The sequence below is a fragment of the Gossypium raimondii genome, chromosome 8 (assembly GCF_025698545.1).
Source record: "Gossypium raimondii isolate GPD5lz chromosome 8, ASM2569854v1, whole genome shotgun sequence".
NCBI lineage: Eukaryota > Viridiplantae > Streptophyta > Magnoliopsida > Malvales > Malvaceae > Gossypium > Gossypium raimondii.
In genome coordinates this window covers 7,116,356-7,136,903 of record NC_068572.1, presented here as the reverse complement: position 1 = coordinate 7,136,903, position 20,548 = coordinate 7,116,356, and the positions used below count along the sequence as shown (strand labels likewise).

The 20,548-nt window shown below is 29.4% G+C and overlaps 2 protein-coding genes across 2 annotated transcripts; one reads left to right on the top strand and one right to left on the bottom strand.

The window, feature by feature from the left end:
* Nucleotides 1-1,608: 1,608 nt before the first annotated feature.
* Nucleotides 1,609-3,453, bottom strand: LOC105790596 (acyl carrier protein 1, mitochondrial). The gene is made up of 2 exons (XM_012618292.2): nt 3,212-3,453; nt 1,609-2,036 (listed from the first exon to the last, which is right to left on the bottom strand). Exons 1-2 carry the CDS (start codon nt 3,404-3,406, stop codon nt 1,860-1,862), a joined length of 372 nt encoding a protein of 123 aa, XP_012473746.1. The 5' UTR covers nt 3,407-3,453; the 3' UTR covers nt 1,609-1,859.
* A 3,037-nt stretch (nt 3,454-6,490) lies between these two features.
* Nucleotides 6,491-9,042, top strand: LOC105790595 (ras-related protein RABH1b). The gene is made up of 6 exons (XM_012618291.2): nt 6,491-6,819; nt 6,999-7,069; nt 7,536-7,624; nt 7,837-7,948; nt 8,071-8,161; nt 8,545-9,042. The coding sequence occupies exons 1-6, from the start codon at nt 6,703-6,705 to the stop codon at nt 8,689-8,691; spliced, it is 627 nt and encodes a 208-aa protein (XP_012473745.1). The 5' UTR covers nt 6,491-6,702; the 3' UTR covers nt 8,692-9,042.
* Nucleotides 9,043-20,548: the final 11,506 nt, after the last annotated feature.

Here is a 20,548-nt window from a genome sequence, read left to right as displayed (position 1 = left end):
GGTACAAGTATACAGTTTTAAGTTCTTAAGATATACTTCTTGTTGGGACAAATGAGTTTTTCACTTACATTTATTAGATATTTAAAGAGTATTTGCAATTATAATTGTAATTATTACTTTAAAAAATCTACCTTTTTTTCAATTTATTAAGGGAAAAAGTATTATAAAGACTTTATATATATATAGATAAAGAAGCTAAATACATTTAGTCATAACAAAAATTGACACCAACACTATCTTGTAGAACCTTCATCACGATCATCTTTAGGAAACATCATAAATTCTCAAATCAATAGGAACATTTCTTCCTAATGTTGCCATTGAATCTGCAGCCATATTTGCTGTGCGTGGAATAAACATTACATTCACATGCCAATCCCTTGCTAACAGCTTTTTGACGATTCGTGCTAGACTCCCTTCTGTCTCCTTTGTCTGACCATTAAGCATATTGACCACAATTAAACAATCACTTTCCACCAATAACTGCTTTACACCTCTTTTTCAAACTATATCTAATCCGTCCATGATTACCTATAATTTCGCATCAAGTACAGGACAAATGCGAATTGTAACCAATAATCCATATACCTTGATGGTCCCGAAACAAACCCCCAGCAGAGGCTCGACTAGTAATCAAGTGCCTTGATCCATTCGTATTCTATTTGCACCAGTCGCTAGGTGGCGATTGCCAACAAATAAAATACATTGCCAGATCATTATGCTGATTTCTCCTACTGTTCGCCAACATGATTGATTTCGCAAAGGCAATAGTTCCAGCAACCTCAATCTCACCAAATTCTCCATTGAAGAGCGAGTTATTTTGTCATTTCCATATTCTCTAGGTTATAATCCCAAATAAAATTAAAGTAAAATTATATTTTGTTTTCTCTTAAAAACAAATAAATAAATTTTTATTAGTTAAATCAATTTCTGTAAATAAATTTTAAAAATTGACATAATTGATAATGTTCTTCATACTGTTGTACAAAAATTAATCTTAAACAATAAAAATAAATGAAAATTTTAACAACTTTTTCGTAATGTTTTGATGGGGCAAATGTTATGCACCTATGATTATTAAGGTAAGATTTGAAAGGGCAATAATCTTGCGAAATGACCACTACTAAACTTTTGTTGCTAATTTGACTTTATAGTATATATACTCAAAGCCTAATGCCCTAAACCAACATTCTAAAGATATTAATATTCTTCCTTGTAAATTATAATACTAAGTTATTGACATTACTAATATCTTCAACATTTGGTTAAAAATTCTTCTTCCACCCCCACCCCCCCACCCCAGTTTCCTTCTAATGGTGCGTGGGGAAGCAACAATGAACTGAAGTCTGAAAGGCCAATTCTCTCTGCTTTGTTGTTCAATAACAAATGAACAGTGGCTAAAGCCTGCTAATTTGTATATTTAAGTAGCTTCTGCAACAACAAAATGATTTACTTACTGAATCCAGAAATCCAGTGCTTGAAAGAAGCAAGTTTTACTCCCTTTACGGTCTTCAAAAAGGTTAAAACGAAACAAGAAGCATTAGCAAAGGGCAGAAGTTAAAAATAAACGCAAACATATATCACAACAGTAGCCAAACAAAAGAAGAATTTGAAAGGTAAGATAACATCCATGCAATACAGGATGTTTATTGCAAGTTGAAAACTCGAAACCTGTTGCTGCTTGGAGTAGAAATAAGTTCAGGTAGTACCCCCGCCAAACAGTTTCAGATCATCAGTCTTAAAATCCCATTATGAAGAGTAAAATTCATACAAAATGCCTAAAATGTCGAACAAGAACAGAGCAGAATATCATCCTTCTTTCCAAATGAAATTCAAACAAGAAAACACCCTTGCTGTTATTAACCAGCCATTGGATGGTTGTATATGTACTCGATAGCAAGATTGCATGAGTCGATTTTGTCAGCTTCCTTATCTGGAATTTCCAGCTTGAACTCTTCCTCTAAAGCCATGACAATCTCCACATTGTCCAAGCTATCTAACCCTAAATCTTTCTGGAAATGAACATCAGGTGTCACCTGCATGTGATCGATAAGGACAATTCAATCCCCAATAAGTAGCAAAAAGACATTAATAAAAAATCCTAATGGAGATTAGAAAGAGCAATATGTGGAAATAAATAGGGAAGAAACTAGCATAAAGATGGAAATAAAAGACAAGGATGCTGCTAGAATATACATAGCGGCATATAAGATAAGACTGAATATCAATACCTTCTAACTTATGATATTCTACAGAAAAATGAAAACTAGACATCATTTGCCCCTTGGATATTGTTATTTGTTCTAGCATTACAATGTCAAGATATCACACAATCAACAAATGAGAGAATATTTAAAAGATCTAAGATCCATCTTAGTATGGAGTAGAACGAATGAACTCAAAGTTACGAAAATTACACTTCCCTCCTACTCTTGGTAATGAATTATGCCCTCAAATATTCACGAGCTTCCAAGATTCAAGGTTATGCGTCTTGCAATAAGAGAACTTAGTTTAAAAAAAGCCAACACCTTGCATATAAGTCCTTAATGTCTACCCTAAAAGAAGTACATTCATCTATAAAATCAGAAAACAAGTAAAATAATTGACACCTCCATTGAATAACTTATCTCAAAGTCATGCCAGCATACAAAGCAAATGATCCATCAAAATAGGTTTTGAGACCAGTCCATTGTTCTTTTAAACATGCATAACAATATAAACAACCTCAAATTTAGCACAACTCTAGGAGAGTAATTTCAATGGAATCTAGAATGCAGAATCAACTGCAATGCAAATGCAAGCTTCAGCATGCTAATACTACTACTGAAATTGCTTCCTATTGAGACAATCAACCTGAACTTTTCACTTTCACAAATGGATAACCAATAAACATAAAATGCCCACAACTTAGAATTTTACGGCTATTTTCAGTACCCACATTTAGAATTTTACGGCTATTTTCAGTACCCACATTTTTTCTAGAAACCCAGACAAAGACACCAGATCAACCAATCAAAAGGGTACCTAATCGATCCCAAATATTCGATTAAGGGAAATAAAATTAAATCCGATTCGCAAACTATAAATCGGGTGAAATATCAAGTAGTTCCAGAAAAGAATAACTTCAAAATCATTTCTTCCTAAGCACCCAAGCACCGAAATATAAAATCCAACAATAAATCGTGACATGGATGTGAGAAAAAGGGGTGACCTTGGAAGGATCGACTTTGGGGAAGCTTTTGACAACGTCGAGGACTCTGTCGATTACTTCTTCTTTAGTAAGGTGATCGTCGTGCGATGAGAATAGCCGGAGGAGACTCCATTGCGACGGAGCTCTTGAAGCAGTTGGCTTTAGGGTTTGAACAGGCAACCGAATGTGGCGAAGTACAGCGGCTCTGAATGCCATTCCTATTTCCTACTACTGTTGGGCAAACTAAACGGTGAATTTAGCCATTTAGAATTTAAGGCTAGTAAAAGTAAGGCAACGAGGGCGATCATGCGCTTTGCACGTGCTTATTGTACCCGTCATAGTTGTATATGGTGAGTTAAACTCTCCAGCGACCAACTCAACGATTCTATTTGGTAATCAAGCGGGTGAGTGTTTTACTACACACCGTTTAACCAAACACTTCAAATTCCAACTTTATGGATATCTAAAATTCGAAATCTTTCTAAAATTAAAATATTTAAAATTTTATAATAATTATAAAATAAAAAACTGCTATTATCTTTTTAGTTAATCACTTTTAATTTTCTTCAAATAAAAATAAATATTAAATTTTACTCTTTCAAATTTCAATAAACACATATAATAAAGCTTTCCTTAGATGGATGCTGTGTTTACCTTCGCTGAAATTAAAAACAACGGTGATGGCAATGAGATTAAATTCGGAAATGAGGCATGTGTGTTTGGATAAAACATACTTATAGGGATAAGAAAACAAATAACTATTAACGACATTACATTACAAATGATATCAATAGAAAATTTAAATTATTAAAATATATGATTTCTTAATTTATTCAATAAAATAATATATATATCACAATATTTTTATAAATATTTTAATTGTTAAATTCAGCTATTAGTCCTAATATTTTGCAGTAGTTATGGATTTAATTTGTGTATTTTGATTTGGTCTTTTTAGTCCCTATACTTTCCAAAATTTAAAATTTTAGTCCTCACCAAACGATAACTATGAAATTAATTAAGTTAAGCTTTGTTATTTCCAAAATTTGATCGTCAAACATATTATCATATGTGTAATGCAATATTAGCTTGTTATTTCAACATATTATTTACTAAAAACCAACTAATGGGTTAATCGCTATCATTTATGTCAATGCTGAAATTTTAAAATTCAAAAGTATAGAGATTTAAAATGAGTCAATTGGAGAATATTGATCAAATCTACAACTCAGAGGCGTAGTATAGAACTAATAATTGTATTTAACCAAACGAATTCAAATGTTATTATTTGGGTTAGGACTAAAATTGATCAAATCAAAATAAATAGATTAAATCCACAACTTTCGTAAAATAAGGGATTAATAGCAGAATTTACTTAACTTTAAAAATTGGTTTATAATAATTTTAAATTATTTATTATATTAAATGATAAATAGTTGTAATTGTTTTTATAGTCAATTAGTTCTTTTTATAACAATGTTAAGTATTAGTCAACTAAGTTTAGTTTGTATAGGATCGGCATTGTTGTTAATGTAAAATGACGTCGCTAAAATTTTTAAAAATATTTTTAAACCTAAATTGTTATCGACAAATACATATTTTAAATATTTTTGCAGTAAATTTGAGCTTATATTTATGTCCAAACTACTAAAAGATTGATTGAAGAACCCGATTGATACAATTTTTAATACTTTGATGATTCAATTACTGAAGACTAATTCAAAATTTATCACATAATTTAAACATGTCAAAGGTATCATTCTCCATTGCATTTCGGGATTCAAAAGTGCTTTTCTATCTCAGAAGTAACGAAGAACACCTGATTATTTGAACAAATGTAGAAAAATGTTTTTCTATAGAAACACAAAAGTTGGGGTTGATTTTTGCATTTGGAAGTGAAAATTATTAAAATACTTTTATTTATATTATATATTACCATTAGTCACTAAACTACGAGTGAGTTTTCGTTTTGGACACTTAGCTAAAAAAATTACAATTTGGTCATTGAACTATTTGAAAGTTTTCATTTAAGTCACTAAACTATTCAAAAGTTTTTATTTAAGTCACTAAGATGTTCAGCTTTTTTTTTTAAGTTTCGCTAGTGAGTTTCAGGTGACAATTCGACGACCGGTACAGTGGATCAATACCCATTGATGAGTAGAAGAACATATCTTAGATCCAAGTCGATCTATCGGTCAGTGTTGGAGATTGGAAAACAAACTGTTTGAATTTTGGTCTACAAATTAGTGATGTCCAAAGTTATTTCATGAAAAAAAATTGAACTGTAGAAGAAAAGTGGAAAGAGATTGGCGTAGACAGTGCGAACAGAAAAAACCATATAGCATCAATTTTTACAACCCAATGACTTAAATTAAAACTTTTGAATAATTCAATGACCAAATTGTAATTTTTTTTGTTAATTAACCAAAATGAAAATTTACTCATAATTTAGTGATCAATGGTATAGTTTACCCTATAAAAAATTATATTAATTTGTATTTTATGTAGCATTATATGAAATTATTTAAGGGTAAACTAAAAAAAAGTCACTTTTGTTTATCTCAGATTACGTTTTAGTCACTTATGTTTGAAATGTTAGTTTTAGTCATTTACGCTATCGTTATGTTACAAAGTGGTCACTTTATCGTTAAACTCCATTACATCCCTAATGATAGTCTTACGTGGCAGCCCAAATGGGTTTTAAATGCCAACTTGGATGTCCAGTTGTTGGGATGTAAATAGGTTTTAATTTAAATAAATTTAATTTGGACTGCCACGTAAGATATCCAAGTTGGCATTTAAAACTCATTTGGACTGCCATGTAAGACCGCCATTAGGGAGGTAACGAAGCTTAACGATAGAGTGACCATTTCGTAATAAAACGGTAATGTAAGTGATTAAAACGTAATATTTCAAACATAAGTGACTAAAATATAATCTGAAGCAAACAAAAGTGATTATTTTTACAGTTTACCCATGATTTAAATATCATTTATCATTATATTAAATTATTTAAATATAATTTATTATTATATTAAAAATTTTAAAATATTTTATACATTATTAATTTTAGAAATAATTTACATTAATTACTTAAACTGTATTTAAAATTTATACTTAATATATTATCATATTAAATTACTTAAATATTATATAACTTAATTGATTTTTTATTTTCTTGTAATAAAAAAAGAGTATATTTTACCCCAAAATTTTTTTATAACAATAAAAAGACACACATACACCAAATTTTGAAAAAAGTTTGAAATTTTTGTTGGGCGAAATCCATTTTCAATTTTAAAATCGTTCTGGCTTCTCTGCCCCCCGAATATAAATACAATCTAAAAGGACAAAACTAAAATTTAAAGGAAAAAAAGAGAGAGGGGCAAGGGATCTCGATTTCAATCTCGTTCTCTCCGGCAGCACCGTCTACTTGTTTCCGGTGAGATCTCGACGTTGGATCTGATCTCGACCCGTTCCATAGCATCTCACTGAACTAGATCCGATTAACCATGGCTCCAGTTTCAGCTCTGGCCAAATACAAGCTGGTTTTCTTGGGGGATCAATCTGTTGGGAAGACCAGTATCATCACTCGCTTCATGTACGATAAATTCGATAACACCTACCAGGTATTTATTTCTTTATTTCCTTATTACATCAGTCACTTACTGCTCTTTATGTCGAAATTATTTTCTCCTCTTTATTTGATTGGGATCTTAGCTGTTTGGATCTGTTTCCTATTTGATTGTTTTAGATCCCTTTCCCTCCAATTGTAAGTTTATTTTATTCTCTATTATCTGTTAACCAGGCTACCATTGGAATTGACTTTTTATCGAAAACAATGTACCTTGAAGATCGAACAGTTCGATTGCAGCTTTGGTAAGACATGAACTGTAATTGTTTACTTTGAGCTACTTTATTTGTGAGTTTTAATCGGATTCTGCTTGTTTTTCCGTGTATGTTTCGAGTTCTCTTGCAAGGCATGCTTTGTTATGTAGTTGGTGTCATGCCTGGGCAGAGAACTCATTTCGGTCTACTAGCACTCAGCATCGAATTACTTTATTGCTAGTTGAATTTCGGACTATCTCGTTTGATTTCGGTTGCTTTGGTTAGTTGGATAGCTTCCTGCTAGATATTATAGATGTCAATATTCCTTGGAGTTGCCAGTAGTAGATGATATAGTCAGTGACACCATTTCCAGTAGTTGAATATAGGCTGTAATGATAAAACGGTTTCTCTCGCTTGTTTGTTGTTTTAATTCACTGACAAGCATGCGATAACTTTCTCAAAAGCATTTTGACAAGATTGGAATCTCTGATCCTTATTTGCATCATTGTTATTCCAGGGATACTGCTGGGCAGGAAAGATTCAGGAGTCTTATACCAAGTTATATTAGGGATTCCTCTGTGGCAGTCATTGTCTATGATGTTGCAAGTATGTTATCTTTTCACTTTACCCTCCTGCTTTGTAATGTTCATATATCATGTATTTTCTTGTTCAGTTATCACGTTTTTGCATGTTTGCATATGCAATACTGTGGCACTTGCGAAATTCAGTCTCATGAGCTTCTTGTCATGCTTTTGTTGATTGTTCATTTGCTTAATGGAAGCCAATGGATTTTACCAACTTTAGGTTTGATATTGTAGGCAGGCAGTCATTCCAAAATACTTCAAAGTGGATTGAAGAGGTGCGGACTGAACGGGGTAGTGATGTTATCATTGTGCTTGTTGGGAACAAAACGGATCTTGTGGACAAAAGGTAAATACTGATTTATTATCACGATTTGACTTTCTCGTGAATGAGGTAGAGTGTCCTGGCATTAGGTAGTGGTTGTTGTTTGAAGAAGGAACATAGTGATCCGAAGTTTTCCAATTTTACAGGCAAGTCTCAATAGAGGAAGCAGAAGCCAAGGCTCGTGATCTCCATGTTATGTTTATTGAAACTAGTGCCAAGGCTGGCTTCAATATCAAGGTAAAACATCGGTAGTCTGCTACTAATATCCATAGTAATATCATGTTGACTGTATGCTAGATCCGAATGAAATTTAGTCTAGATCCATGTTAAATACTATTGGCTGCCTTTGATTTTGCATAATGAATTGGAGTTAGACCAATCATCTAATCTCCGAAAGTTTGATCAGTCTTTTTGTCTCACATCTGCATCAACTCCCTTAGATCTGATGGATTGCATGATTTATTTAATATGCATCTTGAATCCGGCATGATCATATTACGGTTGCTGAGCAATCTACCCAGTTCCCTGTTTGACTTGCTATTTTCTTTATAATTTTCTCCATATTCCTCCATGACTGTTGTTGAGCAATCTGTTGAGTTCCCTCTTTGATCTCTTTACAGGCTTTGTTTCGGAAGATTGCAGCTGCTTTGCCTGGAATGGAAACCCTTTCTTCAACAAAGCAAGAAGACATGGTTGATGTCAATCTCAAGTCTACCAACGCTAATGCATCACAGTCGCAGCAACAGTCTGGAGGATGCGCTTGTTGATATGAACATCCTGATCTGAGCTCATCTTTTCGACATTTCTTTTACGCTTCTGAGATCCTGCAAAGTGATTGTAAAAAATCTATCCTCCCCCCTTTTTATGCTGTATTGGGCTTTTTGGATTTGGTATGTTTAAGCATATACAACTTCACAGAGATTTGTTATGGTAGTTAGGCTAGCCCTAACCTGTCCTATATGTGTAAGGTTCTTGTGATCTCAAAAAACTGGGCCAAAATTTATGGTAGTAATAGTCATCATGGTTTTGTTTTTGAAAGTTTAGTCAAATAAATAGTGGATTTGCTCTAAACCATGTAAAGAATGTTTAGCTTCACATTAAGAAATTTTCCTTGTCCATTGGGTGTCTTATTGAAAAGGGTTGCCGATGTTGAAATTAAAATTTCAAATGTCATTTTGAGTTCCGGGTTTGACAATGGTTACTATCCCTAACAGTATGGGTTAATCCAGTAACTCATGCCCGGAATCAAGCTGCTCGGAACATATTAAGGACGCATGATATGTATACTTTTATCACCAAGTTTTTTATTTTTTCTATTTAATATTAGGTAGAATGAGGTAATACGATCTGAATTCGTGTTAAATGAATATTGAGTGAGAGCTTTAATCACTATTTAAGAATTAGAAAATATTAGGCTTCTTCGGTTTTTGACAATATTCTATTTTTACTTTTTTCTATAATTATTTTCTATTTTTAAAATTCTCAAAAGACAATTTATTTTGAATAATGAAAATATGAAAACATGTTTAATACACTATTTTGTTATGGTAGAGACATGACAATGAGAAATAAAATAAAATAAAATACTATATTTATATAGATTAAAACTAGTAAGAGGTTTTGATATTTAAAATTTGCAGAGAAAAGAAATATTTATACGTTTAGGGCTAATTCATTAATTAAATTTAAAGTTAAAAAAATCTTGTTTTCAACTTTCTCAATTGTACAAAACATTTTAATGAAAATAATGTTTTATTAATTTTAAATTTTCAAAAAAAATGTCAAAATTTTTAACCAAACAAATTAAGGATCCTTAATGTTTTCTATTTTCCAAAAACAAAAACAAAATGATATTTGTTTCTTGAACCCAAAAGTAACCTTAGTGATTGGGGTTGGGTTGAAGCACATGCAGTAATTGCAGCACTTAGAATGGGTTAGGATGAAGCACATGCAGTGATTGACATTCATAATCTTTGCTAAATTAGTAATAATGATCAAGTAAACCATACAAGTAACAGCCTAAAAAGAGAAATAAGAGTAACCATGTGATACAAGTAATCAAAGCACTAAGTAACGGTTGAATAAGCAGAGCATATAAGTAAGCTAGACCTACATCCTCTCTCTCTCTCTCTCATGCCAGAATGATCTGTCTGGTGTGGTTTGGTCCCCATATTCTTAACTTCAAATGTTCATACTTTGTCATTTATCAAAAAGTATTAAATTATATTTCATTTGAAAAAGCCAAAACCAACTAGAAAATCTAAATCATCTTCTCGAAGGACTTTTCTAATTAAAGATGATTTTGATAACCATGCAAAGTTTGACCTATAACTATCTTCGCTAATTGATACACTACTCTCTTTTTGCTTAGAAATTTATATAGATGCATTAAATGCATTCACATGCATGATGTGAGTCTAGCTTTTAATTTCTAGAAGAAAAGAATGGTGAAGTGGTGTTGAGGTGAGGTCCAGGATTAAGTGTTCGGGAGGAATTGATTGATAGTATCGAAGGGCATGCCGTCGGCGATAGGGAAAACACCTCGGGAACGAGTGGTTGTAGTCGCAGTCATAAAATATTGCAAATCAAACACGACATAAGACTGGACTATATGCTAGCCAAACTTCTTCCCACTGAAAGTAACATTTGTTGATGTTTTTCTATCAGGGGAGAGACTGAGGACAAAAAAAAAAAACTAATCCGTAGTAAAGAAGGTTGTTTATTGCAAAATACAGTAATGAAAATCCGACAAAGGGTTGATTTGGATGAAAAGTGAGATTGAAGAGGTGATGAAGTTAATTACTATAGTTGTAAGATCAGTACTAAATATGTAGCGGTGAAATGAAAAAGAAAAATATATATTATATTTACATTAAGGGCGGTACATAAAAATATTTATATGTATTTGAATGATATTACAAAATTACAATATTAAAATATTATATTTTTACTCAATTGTGGTGAGATTGAAGTTAAAAGGTAGTTTAAATGTACTAAAGCAACACAGGTAAAATTTGGTGAAGGAAGCCTAAGATTTTCACATATGATTCTTTTCGATATTCGATAGTTATATTGAGTTTAAATTAATTAAATTAAAGATAAATGCGTTAAATCTTTAAATAAAATGTGAAGTTCTTCCAATAATATAGTTTTTCTTTTACAAGATTTAAACTTGAAATCTTAAAATATACCAATTTTCTTTTATAGTTTTCATGTCTGTTTATTATTCATTTGGGGGTTCAGGGCTACCCCTACAACAATGTCCAATATTCGAATATGGATTCTCCTTAGGAATGTAATGGGTTTTACCGTTGCACCCAAAACTTGTTGATAAAAGACATCAACCTTTTTGGGCATAATGACTTATATGACCCTCAAACTTTTTAAAAATAAAAAGGATTCATTTTAGCCCTTCATTTAATTTTTTTTTCATATTTTAAGTTTTAAACTTGTGTTATTTATTAGATCACCCCAACAAGGATGAAAAAGTTAACGTTTATTAACTTTGTTGACGTGGCATAATCCACATTTATGCCACATTAGTTTTATAATTTTAATACTTTTAATGATATATATATTTTTAAAATGATTCTTATAATTTTGTGAATTTTTAAATTTTTAAAAGTTAATCAATTGGCAACGTGGTTAATATTTTTCTATCCATTTTGAGGTGATTTGATAAATAATGCAAATTTAAAACTAAAAGATGAAAAATTTAAATGAAAGGCTAAAATAAATTTAAAAAAATAAAATTAGAGGGCTAATAGCTATTTTTCATTATTTGACCCAAGAGATGTTGATAGATTTTGAGACCTATTACCTTGAATGTTGTATAACTTTATATATAATATTTACCTTTTACCCATAAATTCTCCCTAAATTACTCAATAATAATAAGAGTAAACTACAAAATAGTAATTTTGTTTGCCCTGAATACATTTTAGGCATTTATGTTTGAAATGTTACGTTTTAGTTGTTTACATTATTGTTTTGTAACAAATTGATCATTTTACCGTTAAGTTACGTTATCTCCCTAACGACAATCTTATGTGGTAGTCCAAATTAAATCTATTTAATTAAAAACCTATTTTCATCATAGCAACTAAACATCCAAGTTGACATTTAAAATCCATTTGGACTTCCACGTAGGACTACCGTTAGGGAAGTAACGAAGTTTAACGGTAAAGTGACCACTTAGTAACAAAACGATAACGCAAGTGACTAAAACGTAACATTTTAAACATAAATGCGTAAAATGTAATATGAGGCAAATAAAAGTGATCATTTTTATAGTTTGCCCTAATAGTAATAACATCAACTAAACTATGGATTATTCCGTTGTGAGTAATTGAATGTGATTAAACTTGTCCAGTTCTTGTTACCAGGGGAGAAATGTCGATTTTACCCTTATTTTTTGGTTTTTTAACCAATGTTTGGTTGTTGGTTATAAAATAACCGCATTCAAATGTATAAAAGAAAGGCTGTTGCTAAGCCTTCATTAATTGAATTATGGTAAGAAAGGAAAGCTATAGAGCAAAGCCGGGTGAGAATTGTCTTTTCCATCCTATTTTTTGCATAATATCTTTTTTATTCTTTTGACCCTTAAACTTACATTTTTGTCAAAATCACCTTAAAATAAATAGAACAAATTGACATTTATTAACTTTGTTAACAATGACACATCGACATTTAATTAATTTTTAAAATTTTTAAAATTTAAAATAAATATAAAATTATTTTTAAATAATAAAAATAATTTTTTAATTTTAAAATGAATTAATTGATGATATATCATCCACATGGCAGTCTAGGCCATGTAAACAAACTTAGTAGGTGTACTATTATCTTTTATATATATATATATATCACATATTCACATAGATGTGATTTTAAATATATGCACATGCACTAAGAGGTTTAATTTTAGCTTTTGCCTCTCTATTATGTTGGAATTTATGATTTAATCCTTTAATTTGATATAATTTGATCGTTTATTTTATAATGGTTTTAGTAAGTTCAATTGATAACACTCTTAATTAATTTCGTTAAAATGATGTGAATTTTTATTGATAAGTTTCTTAAAATAAAGATAGTGTGGATAACCTTCTTACCAAAAAATCCACGTAATCACTTTAATAGCTCAAGTCAACACTATTATCAACTACTAATAACATTGCAAAAATAGAGTGATCAAATTATGTCTAATTAAAATAGAGGATGATAAGTATCAAAAAGTAACATATTTTAACCTCATTCTTAGTATATTTTTGGGTGATTATTGACATTAATTTTGAATTATATACTCCAAATAATTTGTACTCATGTTTTGATGCTTAATAGGGCACTTGGGAGTAATAGGAGTAAAAAATAGGTAGAAATTAGAACATTGGAGCATTCTAAAAGTTGAACACATGCAGCAGAGTTTCATGCACGCGTTTCTAGGGCATGTGGATTTCACAAACCATGTGTGTTAACAGTTGGAGGTGACGATTTTTAGGTTTTTTGGCACTTTGAGAACATATAAATAAGGAAATACAAGAGGAGGAAAGCAGCCGTCACAGGATAGCACAAAAATTACCCAAAAGAACACTATTGAAGTCGATTTCCAAACAATTTGCCATCAAGATTCAAGAGTCCAAGCTGATTCTAAAGGGAGCTATTATGTATTTCTTTTATTTTAGTGGTTATATTGTATTTGTGGTGTTTACTTTTGCAAGTATGAACTAATTCTTTTAATACTCAAGGGAGATGAACCCTAGGATGAATTCTATTGTTTGATTTCTAGTTTTATGCAATAAAACCTTAGTTTTTTTTGTTCTCAATTATGAATGCTTAATTGTTCTTGGGTTGATAATTCTAGAGTGTTGATCCATGTTTGATGTGCTTAAGTCTGAGGTTGAATAGACCCTTCCTGAGATTAGATCATGCATAATTGAATGGAGTTGCATGCAATCCTAAAAATATGACAATATAAATCTACCAGATTAGAGTCATATCTAATAGGGGGATCCATAGAGAAAATTAATGCAATAATAGGTTTTTTAATTAGAAAGAAATTTCAATTAATCAACCTAGAGTTAGTTGTTCTTATGCTCGAAAGAGATATTAGCATATATTAGAGGTTTCTCTGATTAAAGAACTAAAAAAGAAGTTGCATAAATTAGATTAAGAATTATAGATGAAACCTAGGTGAATTCCTTGGTTGATAAATTAGGTGCATACATTAGTTAATTTTAAATTTTAATCGATCCTTTAAATTGTTAGGTTAAGTAATAGAAAGATGATAATTACTAGTAATTATAGTTCTCGAGGGAATGATTTCTGTGCTCATCATAACTATATTATTAATTGATAGGTGCAATTGTCATAGTCAATTTATTAATTAGTTTAGTGGATATCATAGAAATGACATCTCAAAATAATTTAAGACTAAAAAAAGAAAAGTGACACATAAAATATTAGAAGAGATAACAAGCATTTACCACAACTGTTCCCTTTCATTGCACGAATTTTCACGAATCGATACGAAACTGAATAATAGGGTACCAACGAGATAGACCTAATCCCCCAACAATGCCTATCATTTTGTTATTCAGTAATTTGTCCCAAGTGTTTTGCTTCAAATGTAAACAAATTTTGGGTAAGCATTGTTGTCTAAGATTTTCATGTCCCACTTTCTATTCAATCCAACATGGATTATGATGATGATTAAACATTTTTGCTTCAAACTACTAATTAAACCCTTATTTATGGTTCACAAAACCAGACTTTGGACCAATCCCAGCACATTGTAAAGTACATATATAGTCCAAGAGCTGGCCACCTGGATTACATTTATATTTATCAATTTGTCAAGGTTTTCTTCAGACAGACTTCTTGGAAGCATCCCAAAAAAGAACAAAGTTTCTTCTGCCCTTTTCTCTACATTCAAGTGACATTAAATTTAAAATCGAGCTAAATTAGATATTTACAAAACTCGAATACAAAATCTTATATAATCAATATCTTCATATCTTGTCTTCAGGCTACAACAAGCTTATCGCATAGTAATTTAGTTAAAAAAATTATATGAATTCACATCAACCAATGAATTGGAGAGTTTTCTAGATGGAAACAAAGAAGTAGTAAAATATTAAAATTGGAGTGTGGTTATGGTACGTCCACGAAGTACATCAAGAAAATTATCATAATAATTAAATACAACTTTTGTTGAAATTTCAACTTTGAGTTTTTAATATATTAGTGTTCTGGGTTAAACTCTTACTTTTGAGTTTTTATTTTTATAATTATATAAAATATATATTTATAATAGTATTTGTTATTTTTAAATAAAAGGATTTCTTTTTCTATAAGACTCGTATTTGGTTGATTCATGATATCAATCCGATTAAGACTTTAAATATAATATTAAAATATGCCTGTGGACATCACGTATTTAATACATAAATATGTAATAAAAATAACATACAGTAAATAAAGAAATGATATTTCCGTAATTTTGTTAACTGAGTTGGTGTCCAGTTGACTCGTGACACCAACTCAGTCCCGTGGTTAAGTAGTAGTATAGATATATTATTAACAATATATACAATTGATGGAGGTAATAAAATGTTCATATTAAAATAAAAATGTATTAAAAATATCAAAATAAAGTTTTGGTTGAATGGTAATTTTGAGGTTTTTACTAACTTAATTGGCATGGGTTCAAATCTTATTTTATGCATAATTTTATTTATTTATTTAAATAAAATGACAAAAATACCATCGAATAATAGAATTTATTATAGTTAAAAAAGAATATTTTCATAATCTTTTAATTGAATTGATGCCCAATTGATTCGTGATACCAACTCCAGAGACACCAATCTCATTTGAACGTGCCGAAAATAAACCCTAAACAAAATAGATTTCAATAAAAGATTAAAACGTATGCATATATTATGACAAGATCTTAGAGTCCAAACTAACATGGCAGCTTAATTTTGACATTTGACATATTTATCCTATTCACAAATACTATATATCCATTTTTAAATTAATAGAAAAATAATATTTTAAGATTATCATAATTACATTTTACACCCTACTTTACTTAAAATACAAATACAAAGATGTGTATATATACGAGTATGTGATGAGTATATAAATTAGTAAAATAATATAAACACAATAATAAATATCAATTAAAGTAAAATATAATGACAACTTTACACATAAAATATACAATTAAAATTTAATATATATAAGAAAAGTCGGTCATCTGTTTAATTAATTTTAATTTGGCATTAATTAGGATGAAAATTCTAGAATTGATATTCAATCTCACATGGAAAACCTTTCCAAAAAATAAATGAATGTAAGATGGAAAAGGTCAAGGCAATATTAATAACCCAATCTTTCTTAACTGCTCTCTTTCCTTACAATTATTTTTTTAGACAATTTTGCCCCCCATGAATTAACTATAATAGAAACCGCCCCATGCGAATTCCAACCAAACACCAAGCCATATTATTTTATTCTATAAAAATAAAAATTCATTTTAGCCCTTGAATCAATGGCGAAATCAGAAATTCGAATTAAACTGTAATTTTACTATTTTAATAGCCTATATCTTTATAATTTTTAAAGGATTAAATCAAAACTTTATCATTTCTGGGGGGTCAAAGTGTAATTTTATCATTACTAATTTAAATTCTTATAATTTATAAATTATAAATGGACCTAAATGGAAAATTCTTCATTTTAGGGGGCCAAAGCCCCTGCTAGCCCCTTGGCATCACCACTGCCTTGAACTCGTATTATTTGTAAAATTACCCCAAAATAGATGAAAAAATTAACGTCTATTAACTTTGTTGACGTGGCATCCATGAGGTAGTTCACGTGTATATTACGTTAACAGTTAATTAAATTTTAAAAATTGTAAAAATTATAAATTTTTTTTATAATTTTATAGTTATTAAATATTTTTATTTTAATTATTTCTAAATTATTTATGAATATTTTAAATTTTTTAAAAAAATTAATTAATTGTTAAAATAACATCCATGTGGTAATCCACGTGTGGCTATGTCAACAAAGTTAACAAACATTAATTTTTCTATTCATTTTGAGTGATTTGACGAACGACACAAGTTTAACGGCTAAAAAATAAAAATAAAAATATTTTTTTATAAAATTAAAAATCCAAATAATAATAAAATTTAAATAAAATCGAACGGTTTAGGGTAACTAGAATTTAAATTAATAGTAGTTCTTTTTCAAAATTATGAGCTGAATTTAGAAATTATATAGAAAGAGCAGTTAGAATAACTTAAAATAGATGACAAATGAAGATGATGACAACAGGTTTCCATAAAGGGTGACCTATTAAAATTTCGTATATGTGTAATTTTATAATTAAATAAATAATTTATTTCTGGAAATTGAAAAGATAAACAAAATTAAGAGGATGAAAACATAATTAGAGATGGAAATGAAAAGACAATTACTTTTTTTTCCTCTATTGCTTGGTAGAGTTGAGAAATGGAAGGAAAGAAAATACAGCATTTGAAATATGTAACTAACTCTCTCTTTTCTCTTCTCTCACCATCCCAATCTAGAAGAGTTAATTTTATACATTATCTCTCTTATTTTGTTTTCTCTCACTTTTCTTTCTAACAAATTACAATCAAAATTTAGAAATTACTTATTTTTTGAAATAAATGGCTTTGTTTTTTTTTATCATAATTTGTTTATTAAATTATCGATGAAATAAATAAATATATAAAATATATTTAACTCCTGTTGATGCATCTTATAAAAAATGTCTCTTGAGTTCAACCACGTAGGCTTTGCTTAATGTTTACAAACCCAAGTGGATGGATTTATTAAACTTTAAGGTTGTCTTAAATTGTCCTACTATTACTATTAATGTTGTAAGAATCAGATTAACAGTTAAATAAGTCAAATCATCAATTTCTGGTAGATTGTTGATTTTATTTAATAAATAATAATAATAATAATAATAATGTAAACATTCGTTTTATAAATTATAACAATTACAAGTGTAAATGAATTAGGCTCAAATGAACGAAGCTTTATTCGTGTTCGTTTGTTTATTTCGAAGTTGTTAATGTTTAGTTTGTATTTGTTTAAATTTTTAGCATCATATTTATATTTGTTTAACGCTCATAAACATATACGCTTATATATTTACCAACATTAAATGAATATATTAACATTAAACCAATCAAACAAAAAAACTAAATAAACAAACCAATTAAATTAAATTAACATTTCAATAAAAATGGAAAAATAAACCGTAAAAAATGTAAAGTAAAAGAGTTTTAGATTTTATTTTTCGGACTAAGAAAGAGATAAAAGATTTATTGTGGGGTCTGCCTCGTTTTTATCGGATATGTTACAGGCACCTTAGACGAGAATCAATGAGCAACCGAAGAAGGGTCAAAACAGGCCCAACGTCGGGACAACACGATGGACGACATTGTGATGAGGCTAATGGGACGTTGTGATGTCATGACGTGTTCTCCTATTTGGCAGCTGTGTTTTAGACGTCAAGTAGACCGTCTTCCTTAGTTAGACTCTGATTATTCCAAGGATATTTTAGTATGATTAGAACTCTAATCTTAGCCTATTTAAAAGGGCTATTGTATCCCTATTTTGTTAAGCCAATCAAGATGTAGTCGTAGGTTTTTTCTTTGAGGGCGATAAGATGTAGTCGCATATGATTTTTGGTGAGAGTTTCGTGGTAATTATGGAGAGTGTTTTTATATCCCTTTTATGAGTTCCCTATGAGATTTAGGATTTTGTTTATCAGTTTGCTCTTTAGAATTTTGAGCTTTGTATTCGGGGTTTTGGGTAATGTACGTTTAATACATGTAAGTTTATTTTCTCCATATTGTACTCTTGTTTGTTTACTCATTTAGTGAAAAGTTGAAGCCTCCTTTGCCCGGGGTTTTTCCTTCTTTGAGGGTATTTCACATAAAATATTTGTGTTCGTTCTTCATTTTTATTATCTCGTTGTTTATACAAGTCGATCCCCAACACTTATGTTAATGTATGCCAACCAATGGTACAGTTTTATATTTTAATTTTAGTTCTCATTTGAAGTATTTTAGTTATACAGTCAACTGTCTATGTAATAGTATTATTTATTGCTTAGATTTTGCCTGTTATAGAGAGATGGAAGTCAGTGGCGAAGTTAGAGAGGCTGGCAAGGGCCCCTATTCTCCTAAAATAAAAAAAAAAATATATATTTCTATTTAGACCTCTTTATAATTTATAAAATTTTAAATTAATAATAGTAAAATTGTACTTTGGCTCCCAAAAAATGATAAAAAATTAATTTAATTCTTTAAAAATTATAAATATATAAGCTATTAAAATAGTAAAATTATATTTTACTATTATAAAAATATATAATTTAATTTCGCCCCAAAAAAGTTTTCGGCTTTGTCCCTAATGGTGATTATACAACTATAACAACATGTTGTTATAGAGAAATAATTGTTGTAGTCTTACCATAAAATTCATATTGTGAATTTCCATCAAATAAAGAAAGTGTGAATTATGTTAAAGGAAGAAGAAGAAGAAGAAGAAGAAAGTGAGAATCAAATCAACAAATTTAAAAGACATATAACAAGTGCATGCGTTATTGCTTTAATGCACATTTTATTTTACATTCTTTCTCATGATCAATTATAAAATTCATAAATCTAATAAATTCAATTAACCAATATGAATTATCAAATTAAATTCAAATAATCAATTTATAAGTTTATGATATACCAAATTGGTAATAGAATATTTAATTAGATAACTTAATAGTTTATTGAATTGATATTTTTAATTCCACCTATTGAAGATTGTTTTTGTAATAAAACATGATTAATAGATTTTCACATAAAATTTAATCATTCTATTGAAATAATATTTTAATTAAGATCAGTTTCATTTAATAAATAATAATTAATAGGTTTACTTATATGGAATAACTATATTTTATTTAAAAATTTAGACAATATGCCGTTATAGAAAAATAATTTAATAAAGAATGTATTTCATAGCTATAGATGTTACTCTTATAAGTGAAAAGTTGTTATAGAGATTAAATTAAAACATAAAAATCGGTTCTACTAAAACTTAAATTTTATAAAGAAATACTATTATAGCGGAGGATTATTATAGAGAGAGTTGATTGTATAATTATCATTTCACCGAACATTTTGTCAAATTGTAACCCATTGCAAGTATATAAATTTTCTTGGAAAAAGAGTCCAAAGTTAAATATAGAAACAAAAGGAATATATTATCAAAGTATTTTTCATAGGAAAATATCATTTTGAATAAATGAGTTTATATATAAATAGATAAATAAACGAGTTTATTCGTAAATATAAATAAACCGAGCATTTTAACTAAATGATTTTATAAACGAATAGATAAATAAACGAGTTTATTCATAAACATAAATGAACCAAACACACTTTTGTACAAAATCGTTCGCTTAATAGATAAACATAAATTTTTTGTTCATACTCATTTATATAGATTAATAAATAAACATTATATGAATGGTTCCCGAGTAGTTCGTTGAACGCATTTTCTACCCTAATAACAACAAAA

Excerpts from the sequence above, each read along its gene's own strand:
- LOC105790596 (XM_012618292.2), bottom strand. The coding sequence starts at position 3,406 with ATGGCATTCAGAGCCGCTGTACTTCGCCACATTCGGTTGCCTGTTCAA. Across the intron at positions 2,037-3,211 it reads CCAAAGTCGATCCTTCCAAG|GTGACACCTGATGTTCATTT; the intron begins GTCACCCCTTTT and ends GATCACATGCAG.
- LOC105790595 (XM_012618291.2), top strand. The coding sequence starts at position 6,703 with ATGGCTCCAGTTTCAGCTCTGGCCAAATACAAGCTGGTTTTCTTGGGG. Across the intron at positions 7,070-7,535 it reads ACAGTTCGATTGCAGCTTTG|GGATACTGCTGGGCAGGAAA; the intron begins GTAAGACATGAA and ends TTGTTATTCCAG. Across the intron at positions 8,162-8,544 it reads AGGCTGGCTTCAATATCAAG|GCTTTGTTTCGGAAGATTGC; the intron begins GTAAAACATCGG and ends ATCTCTTTACAG.